General features: G+C 33.7%; 1 protein-coding gene and 1 long non-coding RNA gene across 2 annotated transcripts; both read right to left on the bottom strand.

Annotated features, from left to right (window-relative positions):
• Positions 1–4,578: 4,578 nt before the first annotated feature.
• Positions 4,579–6,756, bottom strand: LOC147537474 (uncharacterized). The gene is made up of 4 exons (XM_086642784.1): positions 6,753–6,756; positions 6,630–6,679; positions 4,782–6,587; positions 4,579–4,693 (listed from the first exon to the last, which is right to left on the bottom strand). Exons 1-3 carry the CDS (start codon positions 6,754–6,756, stop codon positions 4,806–4,808), a joined length of 1,836 nt encoding a protein of 611 aa, XP_086498910.1. The 3' UTR covers positions 4,579–4,693; positions 4,782–4,805.
• A 52-nt stretch (positions 6,757–6,808) lies between these two features.
• Positions 6,809–7,970, bottom strand: LOC147537473 (uncharacterized). Its single transcript, XR_015225780.1, has 3 exons — positions 7,866–7,970; positions 7,038–7,091; positions 6,809–6,935 (listed from the first exon to the last, which is right to left on the bottom strand). It is a non-coding gene; the product is annotated as an uncharacterized LOC147537473 (long non-coding RNA).
• Between the last annotated feature and the right edge of the window lie 5,967 nt (positions 7,971–13,937).

The following is a 13,937-nucleotide window of genomic DNA, read 5'->3' as shown; positions in this document are numbered from 1 at the left end:
ATATTCTCTTGCAGAAATCGAATGGAGTCAAGATTGTGAATTTCTTTTTACAAAAATCGATTGGGAGATGAGTATAACAATTTTGAAGAAGATGTAAGTTTTTTTTTTTGCTTTCACCTTACTACATATTATGAACTTCTTACAATTGTAATTTCAAACATTTAGGATTTCTGAAAATTGAGAATTTTCTAAAAACAGGGGTTGTTCTAATCTTAGGGTTTATGAAAATTGGGAATTTTCTAAATTGGGAGAATCCTTAAAATTGAGGGTTTAATTTTGTTACTTTTTCTAACATTCCATGATAATTAAAGCATCTCCAATTCCATTTTCCAGATAATAACTTAGGAATATGGTGTCTAATCAAAGTTATATGCAACCACCACCAGCTACTAAAGGTTCTCCACAACCACCACCAGTAGAGGCTAGTACATCACCACCATCACCTACTCAAAGTTTTTGTGAGTAATGTTAACTACACAGTAGGTTATTTTTTTTGGTTAATGAATCATTAGTTGTTACATATTTTTAAATGTTTTACTAGGGGGAGACCTGGAATTACCGTCCTTTAACCTGTAAGCTAATCCCGGTATCCCCTCATTTGATTTGGGATTTGAATTTGATGGCATATATTCTGAGAAAAAAAAAAATTATTCCCAAACTTTATGAGCCAGAACCGGATGCAGAAGACAACAGTATACTTAATTTAGATGGAATTCCTACTAACGATGAAAGCGAGGATGAGGAATTTCTTTTTAAATCTAAGCTTGGGTTTGACGACGATGAATATAATGAGGATGAAGAGATGGAACAAGTGACTGATGATGAAAATGAAATTTATGAAGAATCAGATGAAGGTGAAGAGGATGAAACCAATATATGTAGAATTGAAGTTGTTATCGATGACGAAGAAAAAGAATATGGCCAATTTGAGAATGAAACAAGGGAACTGCAGGAAGCAGACATTGGGAAGGAGTTTGCAACTGAAAGTGTGGTTAAAGTGAGGGGTTTTGAAGCAGATATGTTGTTTGAGAATACTAGACATCTAAGACAGTGTATCAGAGCATATGCCATCTACATTAAGGTTTTGTTGGATTGGAAGAAAAATAATAGTGTGTTTGGATGACGGAATCATGAATTCGCGGATTCATGAGTCCTTGGGATTCATGATTCCAGGGATTCATGAATCCAAGTAATATTTTTTGGTTTGTTTGACAACTAATAAGAATCCGATAATTTACTATTATTGGAGTATGTTTAAACACTTATTTAGAAAAAATGCTGAATAAACCTTGTTCTCAAAACTCGTTTTTTCATATATCGTTTAATTCGAGAACTCTCCATTTTCTTCAAATTTTTTCGAGAACCATTTTTTTTAACTTTTTTCATAAACAATTTTTTTTTTCAAAAATAGTTTTTCCCGAAAGCCGTTTTTTCCTCAAAAAGATTTTTTGTTTCCCAAATTTTTTTTCAAAAACATTTTTTCCGGTAACCGAAATTTCATGAAACCTATTTTTTCACAATCGTTTTTCCCCGAAAATTGATTTTTTTTTCGAGCACCGTTTTTTCCTGGGAAAATAAATTTCTGGAAAACAGTCTTTATGAAGCAAAATTTTTTTTTATAAAAAATTTCAGTTATTGAAACAATATTTTTCAATTAAAAAAACGGTTTGGAGGAAAAACAGTTTTTAAGGAAAAATCGGATTTCGGAAAAAAAAGTTATTAGGAGAAGAATCGGTTTTAGGGAAAAACGATTTTTTGAAGAAAAAATGATTTTCGGGGAAAAAATGATTTTCGGAAAAAAAAAAGATTATTTTTGGAAAATAAAATGATTTTTAAAGAAATAATGATTTTTGAGAAGAATGATATTTTTGAAATGATTATTTCGTAGAAAGAAATATTTCTTTTTGTTGTTGATTTTAAGTTCGAAATCTAGGTTTATTAATCCAAAATGGGTTAATTCTGTTTTGGCCCCCAATTTGTGACCAACTAGCCGTTTTGGCCCCTATAGTGTCCGACAGTTCGCTTTGGCCCCCAATTGTGTCCAGAAGTTCGTTTTGGCCCACAATTTTTACCAAAACTACCCATTTTGCCCTTATGGCATTTTTGTGATTTTATTTTCTTTTATTTTCTTATATTTCTAATTCCTTCTTTTGTTTCTTTCTCTCTCAACAACTTTTTCTACTTCATTCCAAACTCACACCAATTCTTTTTATACCAAGAAAAGAATGTGAGAAGTTTTCTGGTGGGTGCTTCATTTTTGCAAGAAGAATGATTCATGGGTAACTAGTTTTGAGTTATTAAAGCTTTTGAATTGTTCAAAACCACCTTCTAACTGATCTAAACCACCAACGCCACTTGAAACAAAATGACAGCTTCCTTAAATCAGGTGATTTAGATTTTCCAAGTAGAATTGTTGAATAAATGTCCGGTTTCTTCTGTTGGAATTAGAAAAGTTGCCATGAATCATCAAAACCCCCTTTGTTTCTAATTCCTTCTTTTGTTTATTGGTGAAATTTGTGAATGCTTCTTAGTACAGTAATTTTTTTTGAATAATGGTACATTAGATCTAGGGTTATTCCTGTTACGAAGAAAAGCTTCTTGTCACAGTAATCATGAATCATCAAACCCCTAATTTGTTTTCTTGATGATATTTCTAGGCGCTTCTTGGTGAAATTTCTATTCGATTCTTTGCTAATCTTTTACTGGGTGCTTCTTGGTGAAATTTCTTTTGTTGACGAGATTAGATTCAAAGGGGAAGTTCTGAAGAATGAATTTAAAGGAAATTAAGTTGTTGTTTCAGATCAAAGGGGTTTAGATAGGAATTTCAAAAGTTCTGGAGATTTTTCAATCCATATTTTCATTTCTGGTGCCCTAATTTGTCGACTTTTACTGGGCAGATCTAAGAACAAATCGGATCTGTTTTGAAGGTCGATTTATGCTTATTTTCTTCTTTATTGTTATTTTTGGGTATTTGTTGATAACTTGATTGTCTCTTGGGATTTTATCACTTTACACCATGTTTTAGAAATTGACTTTCATAAATTCCCATGTTTTTTTTGAAATTTCATTCTCCACCAGGTTCCGTTATATTTAACACCACAAACAGTTAATTTTTTAAAATGACACTACAACCCATTTTACAAAATGCACCAGGTAATGTTAATTAAATTTCATATTACACCAATGTTTTTGAACTTAAGGTTCCATCAAATTAATATTAACTAAAACATGGTGTAAAGTGATAAAACCCCAAAACTAGGGATTTTACCACTTAGTTTGGCACAACTGCTTTCCATTAAACTTGATGGCAGCTTTATCATAAGCTCTAGACAAGATGAAAACAGCCAAACATCACAAAATCAAATAAGTATTTAGCATAGAATTGTATCAACAACCCACATTTTCGATTCTTAGTTCAAGACGATTATATTTTACTACATATCGATAAAAAATCTAAAAGAGAAAGCTTATGACCTATCTCAAACGGTTCATATCTGCTTCAACTCCTCTCAGTTTAACAGCTGATCTTCATAAGCATTAAACCCCCATTTTTCTTGTTTAATAAACAATTGAAGCTAATAAAACTTTTCCATCACTTCTCACAATCAAATTAGAAAATTTAGGTTTAGACATAAGCTTACCGAGCAACAGAATGAGCTGTACCAAATCCACCTAAATAAACTTGTTTTCCACATGTTTAAACATCTATTCACAAAAAAACATTCATTTTAGAAACAAGGAGATTTCCCACATCCTTACAATCAAATTAAAATTAAACTACACTTAAGCATCCAAGTTAACATCCATTCGAAAAAAAACTAACATCCAAACATACACCCAAAAAACATGTTCTTTTCTAAAGACATGTGCAAAATCAAGCAAGTAAAAATTAAGCGTTAGGTCGAATATTTATGGTAATGTTGTTCTGCCTCACATCTCGTCCTGTTATGGTCTGATTTACAGACACATGCATGCTATGTTTAGATGTCTTTGCATTAGCTCTAGGCTTGGCAGTTGATGTGGAGGATACAACTGGACGTGATTTTGATGTTTCTCGTGATGATGATGCTGCTCGTGATGCTGCCAACTCATTTAGTGATCGTGCCGCAGGTGTTGCTCTTGGAGGTACTGATGGTGGAGGAGTGACAGACTCTCCAACATGTGAAACATTACCTACAACTGCACCTTTACTCTTTCTCGGGTTACTTCCAACCTCTCCTCCCGCACATTTCCGGATAATATGACCAATTTGCTTGCATCTTGAACACCTTTTAACCTTGATTGTGGACTGTTGTGGGGGTACGTCGACAGACCTGTATCTGTTCACCTTTGGTCTACCAGGCCTTCTCCTCAATGGAGGTGTGTTGACAATTTCAGTTGTAGGTTGCATTTGTAAAAGAAGAAGAGATAGTAAGTAGGTGGCCTAACACTTGTTATATAAGAAACCTTAATGGCATAATGTAATTAACATTAAAGTATAAGGCATTCATTCACACCTCCAAAGGACAAAAAAATAACATATTAAACAATAATAAACCCACTTTAAATAATAGCTAGACAACAAAATAAAGTAACAGTAACATTTGAAAAATATTACCTTTACCCAATCACTTCACTGGAATCACCAATTGGGTGCACACTAACACGGTAGGACCTCTTATATGCTTCACACCTATACAACCCACTGCAAATACTATATAAACAATCAACAATCACTTAGTAAGATTAGTATTTTTTAACAAATCATAATAGTATTGATAAAATAAAGTGTAACTACATACTTTTCATATATTGTGTCACCCCAATCAATTGTTGCACGCACACCATGTACACATGAATTTTCTTAATTGCCATTGACCACAAGTGCAAGTCATTTCTCCAAGATTCACTGACCAAGACTTCTTTGAGTTATTCAAGGTGACTTCAGCCTCTTCGAAAGTAGTCAATCCGAGACCATACTTTCCAACTGCAGATTCTATAGCAAGCACTTGTTTTTGCATTCTAGGGACTAATGTGGTATCATCCCAGGAAATTCTCTTTTTCCTTCTCTTTGTATGCATAACCCTGAGCATTTGGTTATGTTTGATAAATAACACACATATTGGTTTGTCCCTCAAAGGTTTAGCACAACTATTCAAAGACTCGCTCATTCCATTTGTTGTGTGCTCTAAAGCCGAATATTTATCATAAAAAGCTCGAGCCCAAGTATACTTTGACTCTCTCATCAAGTAATCATAAGCTTTAACGTTCAATTCTCGAATCTTGTTAATGTATTTTTCAAAGTCTACCTCTTTGTAAGCTAATCCTGCCTTCCACATAAGACCCTGCACAGATTGATCCTTAAAATACTTCTTAAAATTAGCATACAAATGTCGTAGGCAAAATCTTGAAGTAGCATCAGGAAATACTCGCTCCACTGCATTTACGAGACCCTTGCCTTTGTCACTCATAAAGGTAAGTCTCTTGTCATGTAACATCAAGTAAGGCTTCAAAATATCAAGAAATATTGTCCAATTCGCTTCATTCTTAGAATCACAAACCATAATAGCTAATGGGTATAGACCTCCCATAGCATCCAAAGCAGTGGCTGCCAGTAAATTGCCACCATACCTCCCCTTCAGAAAACAACCATCTATTCCTATAATGGGTCTACAAGAGTCTTTAAACCCTTGGAGTGAACATTGGTATGCCACACAACAATATCTAAACTCCCTCGTTACCGGATCTATCCCATATTGTGCCACACTCCCAGAGTTTGTTTCTAAATTTTTTTGGCATAACACTGGTATAAATGCAAAGGAATCTTCGAAACTCCCATAAACCCTATCTTTAATAAGATTGCATGCTCTATAACCTTTTATATAAGGAATTCTCACCCTGTAATGATCCCACATATAGTTCACAACATTTTCTGGCTTGAAACTCAAAATGTTTTGCCTGGCATATGTCTCTGTTACATCAGCACAAAACACATAAGTGGCACTACGGTTCTTTTTACCGCCCCTAAGTCCACTAGTATGAACATTATGAACCCTCCTCACTTTGATTGTTTTTGTACCAACAACCTGAGACACATAAACATGCCATAGACATGAAGGTGGTTTATTGGTTTTAGGATTCACCTCATGACAAAGGGGTTTTTCGGCAAAAACACACATGATCCTATCACCATCATTCCTTGGAGTCCGCATATAAAAGTTATTCAAAGTAGCATATTTTTTGGCAATCTTTCTAAATAGGATAACAGAAGAGAATTGCATACCCTTCTGAAATGCAGTGGAAACTTGACTATCATCATTGAACTCCATCTCGTACTCTTCCAGCACTTCTGTGTCGCGAACACACTCACCAAACTCTTGTTCTTCCTGTGCTCGATCAAAATGAAGTGGAGGTTGAGTAGGAGGATTAACGTCTTCAGGTGAATCATGAATGTCAGCGGCAAATTCGACATTGGGTTCAGCCACATTACGTTCACCCTCATTAAAAAACCCATTTTGAGCCCAGAAGCTATCTTCATCTTCTTCAGGATCATCTACACAAATGTCATCTAATCCCAAAACATTGCCGGTTATTGGATCTATTTGGGGCTAAAAAAATATAGGAAAAGGATCATTGGGATCATTTTGAACATAATCCTCATCATAATTTGAGGTAGCCTCACTGACACCGGCAATAGCACCTATTAAAAGACAAGGATCATTAGTTTCATATATAAACTAATCTAATATGAAATAAGAGAAGAACAACAAAACCCATTACTTGATGGTGGTGGAGGTGTTTCAAACTGTTTGTCAATTGCTCCCCAATCAAGTTTGTTATTCTCAGCTTGGATGACTTCTTCATTAATACCAATAGCAGCATAAGTATCATCCTCACAAATTAAAGTTGAGTTATCAGCCATTTGTTTACGATGACCCTTTCCTCCAATTGGGACCCTGTTGTGCAAAGAGTTACACATTAACAACCATATAGAAAAATTAAAGAAACATTTTGTTAAACATCCGTACACAAAAGAATTGTCGGATAACGAAACTTACATTTTGTTTTTCGAGCTCATTACGTCGTCGGACAATCGTATTTCACGACATGAACTGTAACAATAACAATAACAATAACAATAACAAAAAGCTTGAATACTCAAAAGTTCCCATAAGGATAACACAATAACAATAACAAAAAGCTTGGATACTCAAAAGTTCACATAAGGATAAACAATAACAATAAGCTTGAATAATCAAAAGTTTACGTAAAGATAAACAATAACAACAACAAAGGAGAGGGTTACTATGAAGGTGAGCATTTTTTTATATGAGTTACTGTTATTCATTTCATTTAAAAAAGAGATGGTTACTGTGAAGCTTGTCTCCATTTATCTTTGTTAGAGAAACCTTTATATAAAGAAACCTTTATATAAACCAACAATGAACTGACTTGTTAAAGAAACCTTTATATAAAGAAACCTTTATATAAACCACTAATGGAACATTGGAACTGACTTATTAAAGAAACCTTTATATAAACCACCAATGGAACTGATTTGTTAAATAGCGTAAGATATTATAGTTATCCATGGAATTCTTAACGAGGTTAAGAGACCAATGGAAATTAGGTTAAGAGATTGATTGTTAAAGAAACAGCTTAAAGAGACCTTTATATTGAGAGACCAATGGAAACAGGTTAAGAGACCAATGGAAATTCTTAACAGGATAAGATATTATAGTTGCCAATGGAACTGACTTGTTAAAGAATTCTTAAGAGGTTAATTTCTTTAACAATCAGGTTAAATATGATCCCCTTAATTGATTGATATTATAGTTATCCATGGAAATTAGGGTTTCAAAAAAAAAACTCACAATTATGCTAACCTGATTATAGGTAATTGATTAGGGAAAGAAGATTCGTTTCAATGTTGATCCCAACCAGGCTCCTTGATCGTCAGTGAAGGAGTAGAGAGACAAAGTCGACGTCGGTTTACACCCTTACTCGGTTTTGCTCTTCTTCCTTCTCGCGAGGAAAAAATAAAAATAAATTTGGCCCTAAAGAATTGGGGATTCCTTTTAGAAATTGTTGTACGGGTGTAACTTGACTTTTCACATGCACTTAACTATTTGTGGTGTTAAATATAATAGAACCTGGTGGAGAATGAAATTTCAAAAAAAACATGGGGATTTATGAAAGTCAATTTCTAAAACATGGTGTAAAGTGATAAAACCCTTTGTCTCTTCTAAGAACATATTCCGAGTCTGTTCTTGAATAGATCGATATGTTCTTAAAAGAAGATGAGAAGAAATGGTATTCAAGAAGAAAGAAGATATGGTAGTCAAGAAATGAAACCTGTTTTTTTTTTAGCTTTTGTTTCTTTAATGGTTGTGGATGAAGATAAAAGACTGTGGGGGTGGGAAAGAAGAGAGAGGAACGAATTGAAGAGAGGGACACAAATTAAAGAGAGAGAATTAAAAGTTACAGAAAAATGAAAGGGGAAGAAAATAAGAAAATAAAAATAATTACAAAAATGCCATAAGGGCAAAATGGGTAGTTTTGGTAAAAATTTGGGGCAAAAACGAACTTCCGGACACAATTAGGGGCTAAAACGAACTGTCGGACACTTATGGGGGGCCAAAATGACCAGTTGGTCACAAATTGGGGGCCAAAACGGAATTAACTCATCCAAAATCCTAGCAAATCCTAGGAGGTAGGGTGGGATTTTAGTCCAATACAAATTTTAGAATTAGGAATCCTTAGGATTCGAGAATCCTAGGATTCTTGGTAGCCAAATAGACCAAGCATTTATGATTCCTACCAAATCCCACTTTTAATAGGAATCCTACTTAGGAATCCCGCAACCAAACACACCACAAGCCTTTTAAGCTTATTATTGGATGCAAAGGGAAGACTAGAGAAGTGAAGGGAAAAGAGAGTGTCCCATGTGAATGTAAACTTTATGGTAGAGTAATTGGGTGTAGAAAAAAATCCCATAAACAGGGTTATGAAAGTGAGGTCTTGTCAAAAGGGAGTCCAAAATGCAACTCTCGAAAAAGGGAGTCCAAACAGCAAGTGGATTATGTGAAAGGGGGTCCAAACAGGAAATCTTTCCTTCAACTATACGTTTAGAGTAAGGGTGGCAATAGTACCCACTTATCCAAAACCGAACCAGAACCAGAACTTTTTATGTTGGTTTCGAATCCTCATTTTCATACCCGATAATGATTCGCGACGGGTATTACTCTATTGGAACCGATAAGATATCAATGCTACATCTGACACGGATCTGATGGGTACTTAATACCCGACTCTAATACATGATTAATTGATACAGGAAATTGGGTTTGGTTAAAAATACATTTTATTTTTTTTAAATGCTAGGCCCCAAAACAAGTTTTCAAAATGTTCTTGAAGGACATTTTTGTAGACACTCACATTTTCAAGGTAAAAAATACCCTTTGCCGAAAGAAAAATACCAAAAAAACCCAATCTATTATATTAAAACAGCTCAATTAGTTACTCAGGAGATAAATCTAACCGTTCATTTTCTTTGGGAGATTTACTTTTAATTAGATTCAACGGACGATACAAAATGCACTTCTGTAAATAGAATAAAAAGAAAAGGGTGTTATAGTGGTTTTATGTATCAGAAACCACCTTCTTCAAACTCCCCACGCTCATGATTTCTCTAAGCCAACTTCTTCTAAATTTTTGAACTGATTTACACGATCGACAACTACATCTCTAGAAGATCTCTCTATCTCCATCAAAGTCTATCGACAACTACTTCAAAAGCCTCTCGAAAGTCTCTCAGATTTAAATTTGAAGCGATACCAATTTTCTTTTCAATTGAAGTCCCTTAGGTAAACAGAGGTTTCAATTGAAAGTCTCTCAGTTTTTATCTCTCTAGCTCCAGCAAAATCTTTCAGTTTCGATCAAAGAGGTACTGTAGGAATGCTTCAAGTTCTAAATTATCTTTCTTGGTTGGCTTGAAGTTTTAAATTGATCTTCTAAATTACAGGGAGGTGAAATTCTGTAATTTCCACTTTTTTCTTTCTTTTCCTTTTTGGTTAAAGTTTGATTTTTGATCATCATCACTTTAGAAAGGTTTTTTTTGTGGGTTATTTTTTGTTAAAGTTATTCTTCAATTCTTTAGTGTTTATTAAATGCTCACAAAGTGTTTGAAGAAATGCTTCACTGAAATTAGAGAAAGAAATTTCATGTTTGTGTGTTTATGATTTTAATGTATCAAATGATATTGGAGGAAGAAATTTAGTCAAAATGTAAACTTTGATTCACAATTGGTCATCAAAGATTCACAATTGCATCATGGTTTTTGTGATCTTTTCAACTTCATTATTTTTTTAATGTATTTTTTATTATAAAATACGTGGAATCGTTTCTTTTACGTGGACTCAAGGAGTCGTTACAACAAATAACATTAATTACATCAGGTGGATGTAAAATAAGGACTCCACACGAAGATTGATGAATCACATAAACAGTTATAAGAATGACAATTTTATCCTAAAACACCATAAACATTTTCTTAATAATCATCACAATATACTAAATAAAATGTTGTAGAGACCATAAAAAAAAATATTACTTTGTTTGGACAACTATGGTTCCACCGCGCCCGTAGGGCGCTATAGACCCTCTTGGCTAACGTCGTTGTGGTAGATAACATCTCGATTCTACGGGCAAAGTGCCTTCAAGCATTCTCCGAATATGCGTGTACAGTGGTGTCTGTGATCAGGTCGTCTGACATCCCGTTGGGTCGAGCTTACACAAGCAAGTGTATACACAGTGGTGCTTAATTTCACACCTTTTGGTGTACACGCGAGTACCTGTCATTTGAATCACGTACTGATTTCGGATGAAATCGCGTACTGATTTCGGATGAAATCGCGTACTGATTTCGGATGAAATCGCGTACTGATTTCGGATGAAATCGCGTACTGATTTCGGATGAAATCGCGTACTGATTTCGGATGAAATCGCGTACTGATTTCGGATGAAATCGCGTACTGATTTCGGATGACAAGTAACCACATGTCGCGAAAAGGGGAAGAAAAATGGCATCTTTTGGGAGATGCACTTTGTTAGATTCTCACCCTTTGGATGAAGTTCCATTAAATCTAAATCATCCAGTTTTAGAAACCAAATGTCAACCACTTGTTATAACTTCAAGGGAAGAAATCTGGGCCATTGAGAGAAGGGAGAAAGATATCCTCATCCCTTATTATATAGATTGACTTTCCACATTCCTCTCAGAATGATCGGGAAGGATATGGGCACCGGACACGTGTGAGATAGAGAACCAACCTTCGATTACATCTATTAATTTGCACAAACTAATATGTTTTCATGTTCCTGCCGCTTATAGTAATCCCGTGAAAGTAAAACTAGAATTAGGTGAAGCATTAAAATTATATTATTGGGTTAAAGTTCAATGTGGTTACCTTGCAAAATCTCAAATATTTAAGTTTTTTTTTTGAGGAAATCATAAATACATTCATTAATTGAACCACAACATTACATGAGAGATTTTATTCTTCTGAGAACTACATGAGAGTTACATAAGTAGTTCTACACATAACTTCGAATGCAAAGTGCCTCATGAAGGGAAATGAATTGACAAGACACGGACTAAAAAAAAAAGACCCTAAAGGTCGATAAAAAGAGATCTTGAAGATCGAGAATTAAAAGACCCTAAAGTTCGACAATAAGAAAACTACAACAATAATATAATACTAATAATAGTGAAATTTTGATCGTTCTTTTCTCTTATGTTGTAAATTCATCTTCTTGAGATGTTGTAAATTGGGAACAGTAAATCTTCTTTTCTCACTAACATCTATATCCATACTTCCATTCCATAAACATTTAAAATCACCAAAAAGTGGATTATATCTTTCATCGAATTTAATTGTTGTAACGTTAAGAGATGCATCAACGATCCATGTTAGAGAGAGAAGAACAAGAAGAAGAAGAAGAATCCAATAAGAAGAGAGAATTGGTGATCTTGTTGATGATAATGACATTTCTTTAGAGTTGAGAGAGTGAGAGAAAACCTGTGAAAGATGGGTTTTGATTCAATAGTTTCTCTCTCTAAAACTTACACTCCAGGAACTTATTATAGATCTAAAAGATAACATAAACTAAAAAGACGAAAATCCGGAGGAGGGATCCCTCCTCCAGAAAACACGAACATCTGTAAAAGTAGTTTTAGAGAGAGAGAGGAGAGATGAAACGGTTATTATTTTCAGGAGTGTGATTAGGGGAGAAAACCTGTGAAAAAATATTTATGTCTGTTGCACCCAAGTTGGAGTCTGAATTGATTTCTTTTTTTCTTTGATATTAGGGAGTTTAAATTAAGTAACTATTTGGACAGTTGGACTTAAACTTCATTATGTAAAATTACGTCTACTAATTACACAATCGGTTAACATTTTTAGTAACACATGTCTCAAAAAAGTAATATTGCAGTGAGTTATCCATAAAAGAAAACTAAAAGCTTTTAAGAGTACTTTTTCTAAATAGATTTAAGAATGTCAAAATAAAAAATAGTTTTGTAATCTCGAAACCTTAAATAACTTATGACAAGTCTCATACCTCACAACATTACACTTATCTTTAGAGAGTATTGATCTGAAAAGTTAAAACTACAATAAAAAAATACCAAATGTGGAAAAAGTTTAATAACCGAATATAATGTTTATTTATCCGTGTTGCAGAAATTATCCATATTATTAATGGTAAAATATAATTCTACATAATAAAATAGAAGGAAAAAGACTGAATGGGACAAACATCATTTTTTAATAAAAGATATTATCTAGCAGTCCTTCGAAATTTATAATATAGTCCTTCGTCAAATACGGGTAGCACAGTCAACGTATATTATTTTGAAATGCGCTTTGATATAATATAACAAAACATAGGTGAACTTTAATTTAACGGGCTAGATCCTCTTCCTCCCAACCCGTCTTTTGTTCGACATGTGACTTCTTTCTCATCTTCTTCCTCCCAAAACTCTAACGCCTATCTCTCCATCTTTATTTTCAACTTTGTTCAGTAAATATTTCAGTTACTAATTTTCTCATTAGTCCCCTCATTCGAATCATTGTTTCGACCTTCCAACAACATCCATAATGGAAATTTCGACTCAATCTTTATTATCTGGATCTCGAAGCATTTGTGTTGAGATAGACTAATCTTCTTATTGGCAAAGTTTGTTTTACCTCTTCTTTTTAATTAACTGAAAGTATTTCGGGGACAATCTAATATTTATGTTTGAGTTTATATATCTACGTTCTTTTCATTCGTTGTCTTTTTGTATTAAGACATTAGGTATTTCTTCATCCATCAAAGCTAAAATAAAAATAGATGTTCATCCTAAAATAGGATTTTTGTAAAAGGATGGGGTGACACCAATAATCAACCTCTAATGCCAAAAAAAAGAGTTGAACTACAATATTAAATATTTTAAAACCTCTAATGCGTGTTTTTTATTTTTAACTTTTGGCACAAAAGTGATACTTCGGCCTTACACTTTTCATTATATTGATATACAAAGAGATTTGGTACGTTTTACCATGTATTTTATTACAACAGTGCTGCTAAAATCTAAAAAATAAGTATGGAATTATCTTTTAATTTTTCTTACCGTTCTCTTTTTTGTTCTCCCATGTGGGCATCAGACACTAAATCATTTCTACCTATCTACAATGTTGCAAAACTTAATAATTAGAACACATTTAGGTATATAAAAATGATAATATATCAATTTATGTTTCATTAAAATCGTTTAGTATTATCTCAGACGTAAGTAATTTTGTTTCTGTTATGTTTTTAATCTCAGATACAAGGTGAGTTTCTTATCTTTCTATTTTCCTTACTTGCATTTTTTTTCTTTAGCATCTACTTACACACAATCTACATACGTAAAG

Source organism: Eschscholzia californica, unplaced genomic scaffold (genome assembly GCF_041429995.1).
Source record: "Eschscholzia californica isolate CP2 unplaced genomic scaffold, dmEscCali1.0.p SCAF_5, whole genome shotgun sequence".
In the NCBI taxonomy this organism is placed as follows: domain Eukaryota; kingdom Viridiplantae; phylum Streptophyta; class Magnoliopsida; order Ranunculales; family Papaveraceae; genus Eschscholzia; species Eschscholzia californica.
This window is presented reverse-complemented; position numbering and strand designations above follow the sequence as displayed.

What these genes read in the sequence shown, in the direction of transcription:
- LOC147537474 (XM_086642784.1), bottom strand. An exon ending in CAAATTATGATGAGGATTAT is followed by an intron (nt 6,588 to 6,629) that starts GTTCAAAATGAT and finishes ATATTTTTTTAG; the next exon opens with CCCCAAATAGATCCAATAAC.